At 45.6% G+C, this 16,039-nt stretch overlaps 1 protein-coding gene across 1 annotated transcript in view; it reads left to right on the top strand.

The window, feature by feature from the left end:
- Ankh (ANKH inorganic pyrophosphate transport regulator) overlaps positions 1-16,039 on the top strand; it is a gene marked incomplete at its 5' end in the record, with an annotated part of 138,084 nt that overhangs the window by 68,112 nt on the left and 53,933 nt on the right. The window contains 1 exon segment of the mRNA XM_005386126.2: positions 13,012-13,228. Within this exon segment, the coding sequence (XP_005386183.1) occupies positions 13,012-13,228 (217 nt within the window).

Here is a 16,039-nt window from a genome sequence, read left to right as displayed (position 1 = left end):
TACAGGGAAAATAGTTTTAACTCAACCTAGCATAGGCTCTGTATAAGGACCTCCCATTCCCAAAAGAAAGAGCTGTAACATAACCATTTCCTGTAGTTGTAATTATTTTTTACACGTAAATGTATTCACATGTCATGCATCATTTCTGTGTGAGACACAGAGACTCCTTCCCCTGCTCTGCCAGACTGATGATAATGAAGAGATGTCTCTCTGTCCCTGCCCAGCCCCTCCCTGGCTTCCCTCTGGTGTTCCTGGGAGGAAGAGCCAGCACCAGCCCAGCAGCATCACTAAGTCTGGTCTGGGCAGCACCATATATGAACCAAAAACCTTGGGCAAGGTGTGACATCTCTTTAAGCATTGGTTTCCTTACCCACAACTTGAGAATTTTCAATATTCAATGTGTTATAACATTGTTAAAGAAAAACAAACGAGATAAAATGTGATGTCATGTCCAAGTGTTTGTGGTACCACTTATGCAAGAGGTTGTTATTCTTCGTGTGATCCATAAATCCACAAATGTTCCTGGAAAGAATTGTCAGATTGCACCAGAGGATATGCTTTCTCACTGGGCAGTATCCTTCCAAAGTCATGAGAGCAAAATGAGTCCTCGTCGTCCCTTCACCACCATAGGTGAAAAGACAAAAGCCAGAGGATTTTGTAACTCTCAGGGCTACACTGATTTTCAAAGAGATAGGACCTGGTCAGTAGTGAATCTATATTTACAGGAGGAAATTTAGCCCATGGATGTACTATTTCATACACGTGTTCATGTGTTCATTTTTCTAGCTTTGGAAATTTCCAAAGCACTTCAGTTTTATCCACATGATTCTCTGGGTTATTAGTCCATTGTGTCACTGTTTTACGTGAAAAGTAGTAGGTGTAAAGCATGGTCATAAATGCAAAGACGACATAAATTCAGGGCATGTAACTCTGAAGTCTCTGCTGCAGCTAATGACACCACCTGACACTTTCCAGATTTGCTTATGCCACGATGATGTCCTTTGTCCTTTCCTCTATTGTGTTTCCAACAGCTTAATTCATCAAGATGATTTTACTTTACCTAGAATAACTGTAAATCAGTCATGTAAGCCAGTAACAGCAGGAGGGAGATGGGGCAGTAGGAGTTGGGGGTAGGGAGGTTATGACAAGCCTCGTGTCCTTACATATGGACAGTGTTACTGATTCCTAATGGGCTGGGCTTCGTAAGGCTCCTTGTGGGCCAAATGAACCAACTTGCTGATTGACTAATTTTTGCTCTTTCTCTGTCACCTCTCAGTCAAAGTAATAGGCCAGGCCCTTAGAATCATCCCCAAGACGTGATGTGTGCCAGATACATAAATGCCAACAGTGAGTCCTAACTGGACCCCCACACAGAAGTGAGACTCATACCATTAGAAACATTAGATGAGCTAAACATACTGAGACAACACAGCAGCCATGTGTAAAAGCCGCTTATAAGCACTTCTGTCCGCACCTTGTTGCCGTAGAATCTCTTAGCATCCCCTCACCGCTGGCGATGGCTGAGCATGCGCTAAGCTCTGCCAGTTGACCCTGTGCAGCTGCATTCGAAGATTTCAAACACTCGCTGAGCTGCTGCATAGTGCTGATTGCAGGACATAATTGAGCTGGTTCCTTTTATTCTCAATTTTCTTGGCATGGCTTTGAGGAGTGATGTCCTCATCATTCACACTCAGTTCCTCCTCTGCATTCACATCTGTCACATGGGACTTTTAAAAAAAATAACCTTTACTTTAGGATCTTTGGGATTTTGTAAAAAGTAGTCTCTGCCCAGAAGTTCCCTTTGATCTGACAGTCCTCTTAAAGTATTGGTAGTGGGCAGAATTTGGTGTCGACTGCAGTATCTAAATCAAAATGAAAGGAAGGTCTGGTGTAGCGTAGGAAAGCGAGGCATAGGATCACAGGCTCTGAGGGGGAGTCTTCTCCCAGCTTCACATCCACCTGGACAGCTGACTTGCCTCTCATGCACTGGTTTTTTCATGAGCAAGCTGGGAAATAATAAGCTCCCCTCACAACAGCATCAAGGGAAGTAAAGATCTCGGAACAGTGTCTGCTACCATGCGGGCAGTGCCAGTGCTGTCATGTTTTCATCATCACCATTATCCTGGTCACTGGATTTCATAAGATCCAAATACAAATGGCCTTCCCTTTCCCTCACCTTATTACGAATGTGTTTGTAGTGGTCAATGGAAGGGCTAGGGGGTTAGCTCTGTGTGGAGCGCTTGCCCAGCATATCAGTGACCATGGGTTCAATCCCCAACACTGAAAGGAATAAAAGGAATGGAAGACAGTAGATACCTCTCTCGGTATTGCAGTTACATCAGGAAAAGGTGTAGAGATTCAGAGCTGCTTAGAGATCCCCAGCCAAGGTTAAGGTACTAGAGCAATCCAGAAAACAGTTGTAACCAAGCAGGGAGAGTAAGTATAAAGACCTGCTAGAAAGACTTCCAAGATCCCAGAGTTAATCTTTTATTCCAGACTGTTACTTATGGAGTTCTTATTGTTGCAAAACTCAGTTCTGAAGTGAATGGACGTGATCTTGACATTTCAGCCAGGAAATACCATTTGGGACACATGTATCTTTATAAATATAAAAAGTGTAGTAGAAAATATGGGGATTTTGATAACAGTAAGAAATGTGAGTATTTCAGTAAAATGGAAAGTGTCACAACAAGGTGAGGAATAAGTAAAGTCTCTCAAATGGCACAGCCAGCCTTTAGTTTTTTTAAAGGACACTAGAAGTTTCATGGTACATTTGCTTCTTTGTCAGACTTCTGCCATCTTGGATTAAAGTTAAGTTCAGTCAGGTGAATAAGGTTCGTGTTTACATGAAAAGGAGGACCCTCTAGTCCAGTCAACAGGACTAGAGGAGGACCCAGTGACACTAAAATTTATCCTTAACAAGCAAGCCTACCTTCAAATTAAGAAGACAGTTCCCCAAAACGCTTTTTATTTCCCTAGACATTTCCTCTCCTGAGGAAACCATCAGGAGAAAATTGAGTTAGCCAGACTTTGTCAAGCTACCTCTTGGTAGTTCGTCTATATCCTTTACAAAAACTCATCTCCAGGTTTGTGAAGTGACAGAAAAAATCCAGTATCATATTTTGGCTTGCCCTGGGTCATCTCAGGGTTTTCAGGAAGCTCTAAATATGGACAGCACTGCACAAAACAGTAACCCTGATGTCTGAAGGGACCGGACTCCATTTGACTGTTGCTGCCTCTAAACCACAGCCCCGCGCGTGTGTGGGTGTCAGGTTCTTGGCAAGAGTGTCAGCTACACAGAGCGGGGCTGTCTCGTTGAGAGCAGTATAGATCCTTGAGAAAATAAAATGTAGTTGGAAAACTACCGGGAAGACAAATGATCTAATTTAACCCAAACCACTTTTTAAAATACAAACAGAACAATAACAGTGGAAAATTACAGGAGCCAGAATCCTGGCGAGGGTGGCAATCCAAGATGGCCGCTGGCCCACGTCTTTGGAGGAAGCCGTTCACAGACACAGGTGACTGTGCCAAGATGCGTGCTCCTGAGCTGTGTACACTGCCACAGAGGATTTTTTAAACTGTATTTCACCTGCTGCAATAGTCAGCTTACTTCGTGTCATAATAAGAGTAGCAGAAAGATTGAAGCTGTGGGCCGAGGAGTCATCTTTTATCAAAGGGATGGAAGACAGTCTGGGCTGTTTCCTAGTGAGACAAAATGATTGCCCAGACCTTAGGTCTCTGGTTTCTCTAATCCAGACGAGGCAAGTGAAAGAAAGATTCCTCTTACTAAAAATAAAAAATGAGACTCTCAGTATTTCGTATAAGCGTCTCTTGCTATTTTAGGAAATAGTACCAGTTTCCAACGGGAATTTGAAAATCCATTTCCCTGTGAGCAACACGGTGGCCTTCTCATCCATATAGACATGGGTGTCAGGTATAGGATCAGGCCCCAGGTACAGGACTGGCACTTCCTGAACTGCACAGCCATCTCCCTTGAATACCCTGTCCCTTCACAGGTGCCCATCTTTCGGAATATAGGCATCACCTCCCTGGCACCATCCATGGCACTCAGCTGTTACCAGGGTTCTTTCAGCTTCTGCAGGGTCAAAAAAGGTGGTCTTGTCTTCTGCATGGAAATCTGATTTTCTTCTAACCACACCCAACTTCTGCTGTAGGGTTTGACTCCATAAGGGGCAGTTTAACCTGTGCCCTCATGAACATCCAAATGAAGTGAGAGGTGTCAGAAAAGCTTGGCTTAAGCTTTAAACTTGTGAGGTTAATTCAGTGGCCCCAGCCCATGTGTTATCTGTGTCTGTCTATAGTCACGCAGCCCCTGGGTGCGTGGTGTGACATGGTAGGAATAACAGCAGAAGCTCCTGCCCGTCCACTCAGAAAACATCAGAATGACAAGGACACGTGCAGTGCTGTCATCACTGCGTATTTCAAGTACTTAGATTCTACTGAAAATGGTTTAGCTTTTTTAAGCCAGAAATTTAAGCCTACATTTGGAAGATTTTTGTTCACGAATGACCAGATGTCAGTTACAGATCACAGTAACACACAAATCTGTTCTCGCATGGAGTTCGGGCATTCTTGGTGTAAGTAGAGCAGGAAAAAATGACAAATAAGCCCAGTCCCTGCCTCATGGGGTTAACCGACAGTGAGACGGGCTGTAGCGTGGCCACAGCTCGGCCTGGTGAGGGCAGTGAGGAGTTCGGGATCCCACAGGGCGCTGCAGAGCACAGAGGATGGAGGTGGGAGAGAGGCAGGATGGAGTCCAGAGGAAGTTTCCTTTTGAGATGTATGAGACGTCTGCAGCATGAACCTTGCCAGGAAGGAACCAGTCAAGTAGCAAAGATCAGAGGAATAGGAGAGGAAGACAGTGAGTTTGAAGAAAACTCCTGAGAGGATTAGAGAAACGTACCTGCCCAGCCCCCGACGCCCAGCCTCAGGCCTCCCTGGTCAGACTGGCCTTGCCCTTGGAATAAGGCCGAGGAGGTGAGGAAGGGTTTGGAACGGGTATGTTTTGTTGCATTCTACTGTTTTAGGGAGAGAAACAAGAAATTTAGTCTCTATCTGAAGAGTTCCTTATAGCAGATGAAGTAAGAGGCGAGCTTATCTGCAGCACAGGACGGAAGCCTGTGGTCCCAAAACACAGCTGAGCGAAGGGAGTGGGGAAGACCAGAAGCTGACCGAGCAGCCACAAGCCCCAAGAGGTTGGAGACTGTGTTGTGGCAGCGGCAGACCGCTGTGAGTGTGAGTCGGGTAGCTCGAAAAGCCCAAGCAGAAGTCTGCAAATAGAGCTAAGAGCAGAAGAAGTGAGCGCTGGGTTAGAGACTTGCAGTCGGTTGTGGGCATCGTTAGAGTGTGGCCAGAGAGGTGACCGGGAGATGTAGGCCAGAAGGGACAAAGGAGGGAAGAAGAGAAAACAAGAGAAGCGGAAAGAGAAGGGAGCGATGAATTTCCTACAGAGAGAGCTGGCACCGCAGAAGATGGTAGCACGTGGCTGGGTTTTCCTTGAAATTTTTGTGGTGGAACAACTCTTAAGACAGTGAAAGCAAAAGTGTGGCCACAGAGAGCAGGGTGCTAGAGCTGAGGAGAGAAGGTCAGTGGCACAGGGCAGGTTGAACAACCGTGAGCTCTTAGTGGGATGGGACATACCGCTCTTGAAACTCCCCTTCCTCCAGAGCTGAGGTGTCGGGGAGACTATGAGGCGTGCAGCAGGACGCCCCGTTAAAATTACAGGGGCCAGAGCGGACTGAACTTCCCTGTTTAGAACCCTATGGGGCATCTCTTAGGGAGGTGAAATCAGATGGAAATGTGTTAGGTGCTATGAGTGTTGAAGCAGGAGGGAGCTTGTAGAAAAGCAGAGTGGCGGAAGCAGCCCTGGAGAGCCAGGATGCTCCCCAACCCAGAACAGGAGGGATAGGGCTGCCCCACACAGTGCAGCTGAGCCGCCCTTCCCGTGCACACACCACCCTCTTCACCCAACACGGGCGCGCTCCTCTGGCCCCTTCCAGAATTTCTCCTGGGAGACCTGGCAGCAGCCAAGGGCTGCGCAGGGTCATTCTAGGGAAGGAGAGAGCTTGGCTGAGTTTGGCCGAAGCATGGAGCGCTTACTCCTGGAGCAGCACTTCCGGGCTCTCATCTAGGACTTACAGCCGTGGCTGAAGCCACAGGGAGGACAGGAAAGGAATACTGTCGTCCCAGCAGTGCACCCCTGTGACAGAGGCCGTGGCTGTGGCCCACTGGCTCAGCTTTGTACTGAGCTCGGACAAACCACCTGCCTGCCCGTCAGTGCCTGAGGGGGCCCCAGCCTGGAGATGTGAGGACTGAGGGAGAAAGGGTCTCCGCACGGCCCAAGCCTGGGGGCACGACCTCTTCCCCCTCGCCAGGGCTGCTGTGCTAACTCCAGCAGAAAACAGCAGGCAGGGTGCGGGAAGTTGGCGCCTTGTCCCAGAGAATCTCAGTCTACAGAATGAGCAGTTTTTCTGGTCTCCAGATCCCACAGTTAAAATGTCAGGAACTCTTTTAGGATTTACTGGTGTAGACAGTGCATACCAGTGAGATCATTTCTTACCTGTGGGATTTTGTAGTCATTTCCCTGGGGGCTATAGTTTTTAATATCCTGTGGTTTTTGCAAAGAAAAAAAAAACGGTTGCTGTGGGAAAAAAAAAAAAAATCAGGCAGCAGAATACCATGAGCGGAAGGTGCCGGGGGACACAAAGGCGCATGTGACCCGCTCGAAGTTGTCTGGAAGCAGATGTGTATTTAAGGCTGACACTCCACGCTGCTGGGAATGGAGTTCTGAAACATGAAAGAGCCCGTGCTGCACTCGGGAGCCGGAAAGCTGTGGCTTCATGTTTACGGATCTGGGCTGTTAGAAAGCCCATGAACTTGCCTTTGCAGAGCAGGTCAACGGCTGTGCTTGTGAGTGGCTTGAACCAGAAGTCCGCCTCAAGGCCGCACTCATTCCAAAGTCATCCCAGTCACTTTGGGAGCTGAATCTCAGGACCGTAGCTAGGCCTGTTTCCCCACACAGCAGCTGTTCTTAGTCTCGGCTAGAGGCACAGCCATGTCGGGGTGGCGTCCCCAGAAGAGCGCGAGGTCGCCAGTTAGGGCTGAACTGCAGCCCAGGCCCACACGCACAGCAGCAGTCTGCACAGCCTTGGTGCGTTGGGGTTGATCCCAAGAGTGCTGCGGTGCGGAATCCAAGGCTCTCTTTTCTTTCTGTCTGTGTCTTTTCCCAGTGATCTCATTTCATCCTGCAGCTTTAAATATCCACAGCCAGCCGCCCCCTGTGCTCCGGCTCACATGTCAGCTCCGTACTTGACTTCTCTATTGGGAATTCTAATGAGCATCTCAAACCCGTCAGGCTCCCGCTGGGCCTCGGCCTTTTCTCCCCGACGTTCCCATCTTAGTCAGTTGCTGCACCACTCGGTCAGTGACTCCACAGTCACCCTCGAGCTCTCCCATCTCCTCAAGCCCACCATGTAGTCCTGCCCCAGATCCCAGGACTTTGCTTCCAAAATGCTGTCCAGTCAGTCTGTTGTCTATGTCCTCTACCTCACCTTGTCCAAGTCACCACCATCCCTGGCCTGGATCCCCACAGAGCTCTTTTTTGGATTGAGCCCAGGGCCTTAACACTGAACTACATTCCCAGCCTGTTGTTAGTCTATTTTGAGACAGGGTCTCCCTAAGTCCCTAAGTTGCCCAAGCAGGGCTCGAACTTGCAATCCTCCCACCTCACCCTCACAAAGTGCTGGTATTACAGGCATGAGCCACCATGCCTGGATCCACAAAGCTGTTGACTTCCGGCTTCTCCTCTCACTCTCCAGACCACGCCCAGCACTGCAGATGCCATGAGCCTCTGTCCCACCTCTGCCTGGGACCGTTCATGAACCCCAGCTGGTCATGGAACAAGACAAGTTCTTACCCCCAACCCAAAAGATGCTGGTATTGCCTGCTTTTCCAAACATGCCTTCTCACCCTGTCCCTCACACCCACATCTCTTCCTGACTCCTGCTGTTCTTTAAGCTCCAGAGCTTTCTGCAGGGCTCTGCCTTCCTCCTGCTCCTCATCCACCTGACTCCTCCCTGTTTTCCAGGTCTCAGCTCCAGTATCGCCTCTACAGAGTAGTGACACTACTTTGTCTGTCTAAATAAGCTCCTCCAAGAGGTATCCACCTCATTGGCATATTTCTTTTCTTCAGAACATAGCACACTAAATGTCTGTATGGCCTGTGCACATTTTTGTAGCATTCTTTCATCTCCCATGTTGTAGGTCTGGGATGTAGTAGTGATACGTAGGTCTCTGCTCCCTGAGGCTTAGCATTCAGGTAGAGGATGTGGACACTAAACAGAAAGTGCCCATGTGACATGACAGGCAATGACCATGCTTTGAAGAAAACTAGGGTGAGCAAGTAGAGATAGATGGCTGTCTCGGTTACTTTTCTCTCGTTGCTGGGACAAAATACCTGACTCCCAAAATGAAGGAAGGAAAGGTTTATTTCGCTTACAGTTTGTGGAGGTTTCAGTCCATACTTGGCAGATTACAAGGCAGACTGGCACATGGCAGAGAGCTACAGCTCATGGCGTCTGAACACAGCAAAGCAACAACCACACACCAGGGCGGAATTGGGGAGAAATGGCCTCAAGCACTCTCTTCCTCTCCCTTACATATGTAAACTACCCACCCCAGGTCAGGTACAGCTCTTACACCCTTAATCAAACTCTAAAAGCCTGACCCATGGCTGCATGAGGCTTTGGGGGAACACACAGACAAACCATAATAGATGGCACATACAAGAAGTGACCAAAGGACATGTGAGAAACCACAGACCTGGAAGAGACCATCCCAAATCAATGCACAGTGGTTGGTTTATACATGAAATAGTTTTGAAACAAGAAACTATTTGGAGGAAATTAATTTTGATCCATATCTCGGATTATAAGTTCCAGCAAGATTAAAAAGGTAAATGTGCAAATAAAGCCATAAACTAGAGCGGAATTATCCTAGGCATGGATGCGTAAGAATGGCAAAGCCTCAAAGTATGGAAACAAAGCCCATAAAATGACCGGTGGACTCTAATATCTTAATATTTATGGTATCAAAAGAAAATCACAAAACTAAGACAAGGAGAAATTAGGGGAAATAACTTGCTACAAATGAGGATGCTAAGGCTAATCCCATTAAAGCACCAAACGTTCTAAAGGTTTTTTCCCTGCATTCGAATGTGTTTTGAAATCCGGATAGAGGTTTCAAATAATGTGTATATTTAACGTGGTCATTAAAATATTAAATCGGTGATACATCTTACAAGCAATGACACCTCATAATTAAAAGTTTTCTTAAGTCTAAAAATTAGGAAAAATACTGAAGTTCTCACTAGCAGACAGCTAATGCGTGTGCTCGTTCAGCAGACATTCACAGTCTTGCAGGGTGGCAAGGGTGGCAGGGTGGCAGGGTGGCAGGGGTACAGTGGTGAAGAAAGGCAAAAGTCTCTGCTTCCAGGTGCCTTTTCGAGCCAGGCAGTGATTGGTGCCCTGCGTGCCACCTGCCTGTATCCCACCTAAGACCACTCGGGGTGCTTTGGGGAGCACAAAGTCCCTTGGCCCACTGGGCAGTTGAGTGATGGGAGCACATTCCAGCTCAAGCCTGATGTCTCTGAACCCTGTGTGCTTTCCTCAAATTACCGTAATCGCTGAGCCAGAGGAAATTTTCTCACCGAGTCTTGCAGACAGAGCTATCATTACCTGTGCCCTTCCTCTTCCCACCTGCTGCAGCCCTAGGTTTAGGACTCAAATCCAGGAAATAGAAAACATTCCTCAGCCAGAACTGGTATCTTCGTAGCAAAAAATAAAGTTTTGCCAAGCAGACACAAAAACAGTCTGGTCGTACATTATTTAGGTGTGCTAGCAGGTGCTTTGGAAACTTGTGCTAAATAATATATATTGTTTAAATTTTAACATGTTTTTGAGGGATAAAAACAAGTAAAGAGTTCACAGTCACACATTTGGAGAAAGATAGAAAAAGACCAAACTATACAGGTTCTTGGTGTCTGAGACACCATTGATGGGAAGCTGTCCTCCCTTGAGATCTCTGGAAGTAAAGCCTGTGTGTGTGGATTCTTGGGCAGTGGGATTTAACGAGCAGGAGAGCCAGGGACCCAGATGGTGCCCAGGAAGAAGTTCAGTGAGGATTGGTCTCCACCAGAGGCTGCTTCCCTCTGGTGCTGTGGGAACGCCTGAGCATGAATGGTACCAGAGGGGCCCATGTGTAGGCAGGAGACCTCATCCTTTATACCCTGCGCCAGGCAGCCACCAGCTTCCTGCTGCTTGGGGACCCAGTGAGGAGGCAGGTGTGTTTAACCCACGCAGAGTGGCTGGGGACTTGGCCTTGAGGAGGACACAGCTGTGGCTGTTAGTGGCCACGTCCCAGCATCTTGGGAGGGTACACTGTCTGGTCTCGGGGCTCCGGTTAGGGCACCAGCAGTGTCTACTGCTTTTGACACAGGGCAGGAACCCTCTGGCTGGACGTAGATATTGAACACAGGATGTATTATGAGGGTGTTTGTTGGTTTTTATTTTTATTTTAGAGTGTTAAGGTATTTGATTAGCATCAGTATAAGAAAACATTCGTATAGCAAGGGTGCCCCTACAGAGACTGAGCAAGCCCTTGTGGCAGTTTTGCAGTTATTACTGAAAAAAAGGAAAAGAAAATTTGAGATATAATTGGAAACAGTGATCAGAAACTAGCTTATATAATGCCAGCCTTGTCAGAAGGATGACAGTAAATTCCTAGTTACCGTATACTTTTATTGTAGATTTTTCTAAAGTCAGTCTTGCACTGTGGTATTTTCCTTTAAACAATTTTCCACTCTAACGGTGCTTTGCAAGGAATGCTCAGTTCTGTGAGTGTTCACTGTACCAGGTGGCTGTATTTCCTAGGAAAGGGGATAAAACAAAGTACAGGCAAAGAATTTAAAGCCCTTGAGTTCTGCTGATCAGTTCAATCTGTGCCTGTGCTGGGTATGCTGACAGTACTGTGTTAGAAACCAAAACCTAGGTCAGCCTTTCAATCTGAGGAATAACTTTCAGTGTACCATGAAATACTTCCTTTCATAGATTCTGATGCACACTGCACCCCACCCCCACTCTAATACACACACATGCACACACACTTTAGCATCTTGACATCTGGATCTATCTTACAACCAACTGGCATCCAACTATAACTGGGAACATTTTTTTCTTTCTTGATGGTATAAAACTAATACTGTACCTTATATTTGATGCTTTCTTTAATTCAGTGAGACAGTAGATCGGGTTTGTTTTGTTATAATGTACTATGATTCTTAAATACTACATTTGAAGATTGATTGGCTTTGTTGTATATAGCCTTTTCTCTTTTTGCTATTATGTTTTCTTATACTGATGCTAATCAAACACCTTAACACTCTAAAATAAAAATAAAAACCAACAAACACTCTCATAATACATCCTGTGTTCAATATCTACGTCCAGCCAGAGGGTTCCTGCTCTGTGTCAAAACTTAACATGTGATCATCTACCAAATTAATTCCTTTTAGATGGGCAGTAGACACTGCTGGTGCCCTAACCAGAGCCCTGAGACCTATTTGCTCACTAAGTGTTACATAAATAAGCTTTAATGGGCATAGCAGGTAGTACTCAGTAGTAGTGAGCTAGAGCTGTACGTTTGTAGAGAAGATTATGGACCACTGTTTGCTTAAAAATACAGGCCAACCAAGAGAAGTGTGTTTTCTTTTCACTTCTTCTGCTTCAAGTTTGTGCTGCAGAGATTGATAGGAGTTTTATGAATGTTGCCATGATTCAAATGGAAGAGTGAAAAATGATAAGGACCTCAGTGTAGCATTTTTTAAAAACATACAACTATGCTGATGGTTGCGATATGTCTGCATTTGTCACACCCAGAGTGTACACCACCAGCACGAGTGAGCCCTGCAGCAAACTCCGGACTTGGGGTAGTGAGGAGTCGAAGTAGATGGCTCTGTTGTGACAGATGGGCCACTCTGGTGTGGGGTGTCATAGTCAGGAGGCTGAGTGTTTGTGGGAGCAGAGGGCAAATGGGAACTCTGTAATTTCCATTCCATTTTACTCAAACTGTTCTTAAAAGTAGCCTATTTTTTAAAGTATACAGCATACTGAAGGCCAGCTTTTCTGCTCAGTAGTTTGTCCCTAAAGACAGGGGCAGCATTCTGGAGGTGTTTTAGTCTCGGAGTTCTCGCTACCTGGGTACCCATTTGCACCATCTCCAGTGCTCTTTGTCTGCTAGAAGGGAGAGGTGGTTTGGAACCTTACAGCCAGGGTCTCTCCTGAAGGAGGGCTAAAGTGATCAGAATCCTCTATGACATCTTCCTAAAGGAACATTGTACAGTACCATTGAGTATGCATTTGTATGCACAGAGCTCACGAGTGTATTTCGTGTAAATACAGCGTGAATCAGATGGACAGCATGCAATGGTGATATAATGACTTTTAAACAGCATAGAGCTCTCTCTACCACAAAGAACACATACACGGTGTTTAAGGTTACTCACACATAGACAGGCCTTCTTTCAAGAAAAAAATCGTCACCCACGCCATATAAACTGGTTGGTTCACTTCTAGAATGTCTGTTGCTATTATGTAGATTTACAAATAATATTTAACATACTAAGTTTTTCGAAAAGTCAGCTTTTAACCAAAACTCTTTGGAATTATTTTCTGATATTAATATAAAATACTTGAGGTTTTTGCTTCTACTTTAACCATAATGGTCAGGTATCCCCGACAAAAACATTCTCAAACTGAACCTAACATGGATAAAAATGAAAACCAAAAACCTTTATCAAATTACAGTATGACTTACCCTCTGCCCTGCCTACAGCGTCTGTAGAAACATCTTCGCTGAGTTTTATTTTAGCAGCACGATGCCCCATGATGGGACGCCGTATCTAATGCTGTTATGGGTTCTTCTCCCCACCAGGCCTTGAACCGAGGCATCGCTGCCGTCAAGGAGGATGCAGTGGAGATGCTGGCCAGCTATGGGCTGGCGTATTCCCTGATGAAGTTCTTCACGGGTCCCATGAGTGACTTTAAAAATGTGGGCCTGGTGTTCGTGAACAGCAAGCGGGACAGGACCAAAGCCGTCCTGTGCATGGTGGTGGCTGGAGCCATCGCTGCTGTCTTTCACACACTCATAGGTAAGGGCCTGACTGCATCTCGCTTTGAACATTTCTTCTTCCTCTTCACTGATTTAAATATATTTACCAGGATAATGGATTTCTTCAGTAATTGTCAAATATTTCTCATGAAAACTTCAAAGGGTGAAAGGAATGAAATTTGTGCTCTTAGCTCTAGAAAACTTACAAAGTAATTTTTCTACAAAGTGACAGTTTTGAGTCTCTGATTCATAAGTCAGAGAGGGGTTGATTTGAACAATCAGTGATTGTGCCTAGAAATGCCATAGCATTCCGTAAGGTAGACAAAACAGCAGGTGCTTTTGTTATAGATAGGCATGCATTACTGTAACAATTTACTATGTTGAGAATAAAGGTAGAATGATTATTCTTTAATATCAGTGCTTATCAGTAAGGAGAACAAATGACAAATGGTTTTATTTATCAAAATTTATTTGTTCTTGGGCTTCTCTATACTGCTTTATTCAAAGACAAGGCTGTAGACACTCTTAGCATAACATTCTTCCATAAAATGAGAAAGCTAGATCATGCGGAAGGCAGCAGCCTCCAGGATCACAGACCTTGGGTAATCCCAAGGTGGTCCTGAAACCCTAAGAGTGTGATTTCAGAACTCGAATAATACATCTGCTGAAGCCAGTTGCAAAAAACACTGAACTTGCTTTGTAAACCTGCCGTGTGTACCTTAAGATTATTGCTGGTTGTAGGAAAAGCATAAATGTCAATGGTTAAATTAAAAATCAAGCAACCAAAAGGTTAACCCAAACCCATTACCATATATTCTAAGGCAGCTAATGTTTACTCACACAGCTGTGAGTCTCAGTGCAAGTAGGGGGAGCCTTGTATGGTTTTCATTTTCAACATAAAATACAATTTTGTTCTTCTGTAAGAGAAATGCGGAAGATAGCATGTCTGCTGATGGAGCAATTATCCAGCCAGAGGATTGATATTGATCCTTTCATTCATTTGTGCTCTAAGGCTCAGGGTATGGGTGGGTACAGACAGATGCCTTTCTTTCCCTCACTTCTAACTATGAGTATTCAAAGAAAATTTCTGCTGCTAGATTTGATTTAGGCCATTTCCAAAGATTTGATCTAGGCCATTTCCAAAGATAGTATGTGTATCAGCAAAGTCTTTATGTTTTTGAGATCAAAGATTTATCTAAATAAGCAAGTTTGTTCCCTTTTGCACCCCCTCTTTTTACTTGGGCCGCTGAATAAATGCAAACTCCCCTTGTTAGCTGGGGTTGAAAGGGACTTTGGGATGAATAGGTAATTACTAGCTGTCAATAACTACGCAAGAGAAAAACTGAACACACCGTGTTACTGAAACTCTTACGAGGAAAATGTGGCCATCAAACTACAAGTCAGGGGCTGGGGATTTAGCTCAGTGGCAAAGCGCCTGCCTGGCAAGCGCAAGGTCGTGAGTTCGGTTCCCGGTTCCGGAGAAAAACCAAAAAAAAAAAAAAAAACTACAAGTCAATGTCATTTTCCAAGTTAAACTGAAACTTTTTTATTTTAAAGCAGAACCATAAAATCTTCAAGTAAACCAAAAGGATCCTACATTCCAGTTACATGTAATCATTATTTTTATCACATTTGATACTTTTGCAATTAAAGTTTCATCCCATGCATCAAACAAATGCTTTCTTCAGTCTCGAAGAAAACGCGTCTCAATTTCTTTTAAATACCCAAAACTCGAGTTTTGAGGCTTTTCTCTGTCCTCTTCACCGGCTTCGTTTGTTTCCCACCCAACAATTGCATCAGAGGCTCGTTTTCTGCTCTCTGCTGCCTTCTGTAGCTTTGTTCTCCTCCGTCCTCCTTTTGCACTGAGCTGTAAGATCTCACCCATTCTTTTTCTTTAATTGTTGGTATATCTCGGCAATACATGACAATGGCATTCCTGCTGGGGAGTCCGTAGATACACATCTGACATCTCTACCGCTCCTCCCATCACTCCTCCTCCCCCGCTCCGCCCATTTCCGCCCTTGCTAGGTCCCTTCCGGGCTCCGCAGAGTCTGCCTCCCCGTTCCCTGCCGTCTCCTCTTTTGCTGTGTACATTATTTATATTTTGGGTTTCTCATAGAGGAGAAACCACCCTTTGTTCTCCATAGTCTTGGCCACAGCTCAGTGGTGGGACCACTGTCCTGCACCAGTGAACACTGTCCTCCCAAGGGCAGTTGCTGCTTTACGTGTCACCTGCAGCAGACACTTAAGCCCGTTTCCACTGGTGAGTGCTGCTGACAGCAGCTGTTCACATTTCTGCTTTAGCAGTCAGCTCTGGGAGAACCGTGCTGTAACGGAGGAACACTGACACTGATGAAATTGAAACGCAGATACTCCAGATATGCTTGACCTGAGAGGCCGTGGCGTGGTCTCGGGCTGCTCTTGAGATGAGCTCACCCTCCGTGTATGAGCAGCCCACCGTCAGCACAAGTCACATACAACATGTTCGGCAGACTTCATTCACATGGCAGAAATACGCGCCGGAGAAATCCAGTTTCAACTTAATTTCTCTCTGTTCTTTTTTCAGACAAAACTGGTTTGATTGCCATAAACACTTATCTAGGTGCCTTTTCCCTGTGGCCTTAATGAATTTATCTCCTTTGCTCAAGTTCTTCTAATTTTTTATGGCTTTTAAGGAAGAGCACGTGTGATGATAAAGCAGGAGAAGGTTCTTTTGGATCTTGAGACTGAAAGGCTGGGTGGACTGGCTCTGAAAGGATGTTTTGTGTTTCAGCACAATCCTCCCTAATTTTTTCCCAATCTTCTATATAAAGATTGAAGTCAGGGGCTGGGGATTTAGCTCAGTGGCAAA

This window comes from Chinchilla lanigera, unplaced genomic scaffold (assembly GCF_000276665.1).
Source record: "Chinchilla lanigera isolate Chin_1 unplaced genomic scaffold, ChiLan1.0 scaffold00025, whole genome shotgun sequence".
Lineage (NCBI taxonomy): Eukaryota > Metazoa > Chordata > Mammalia > Rodentia > Chinchillidae > Chinchilla > Chinchilla lanigera.
Note: the sequence above shows the minus strand (reverse complement) of the source record. Positions and strands in the feature narration are given on the sequence as shown.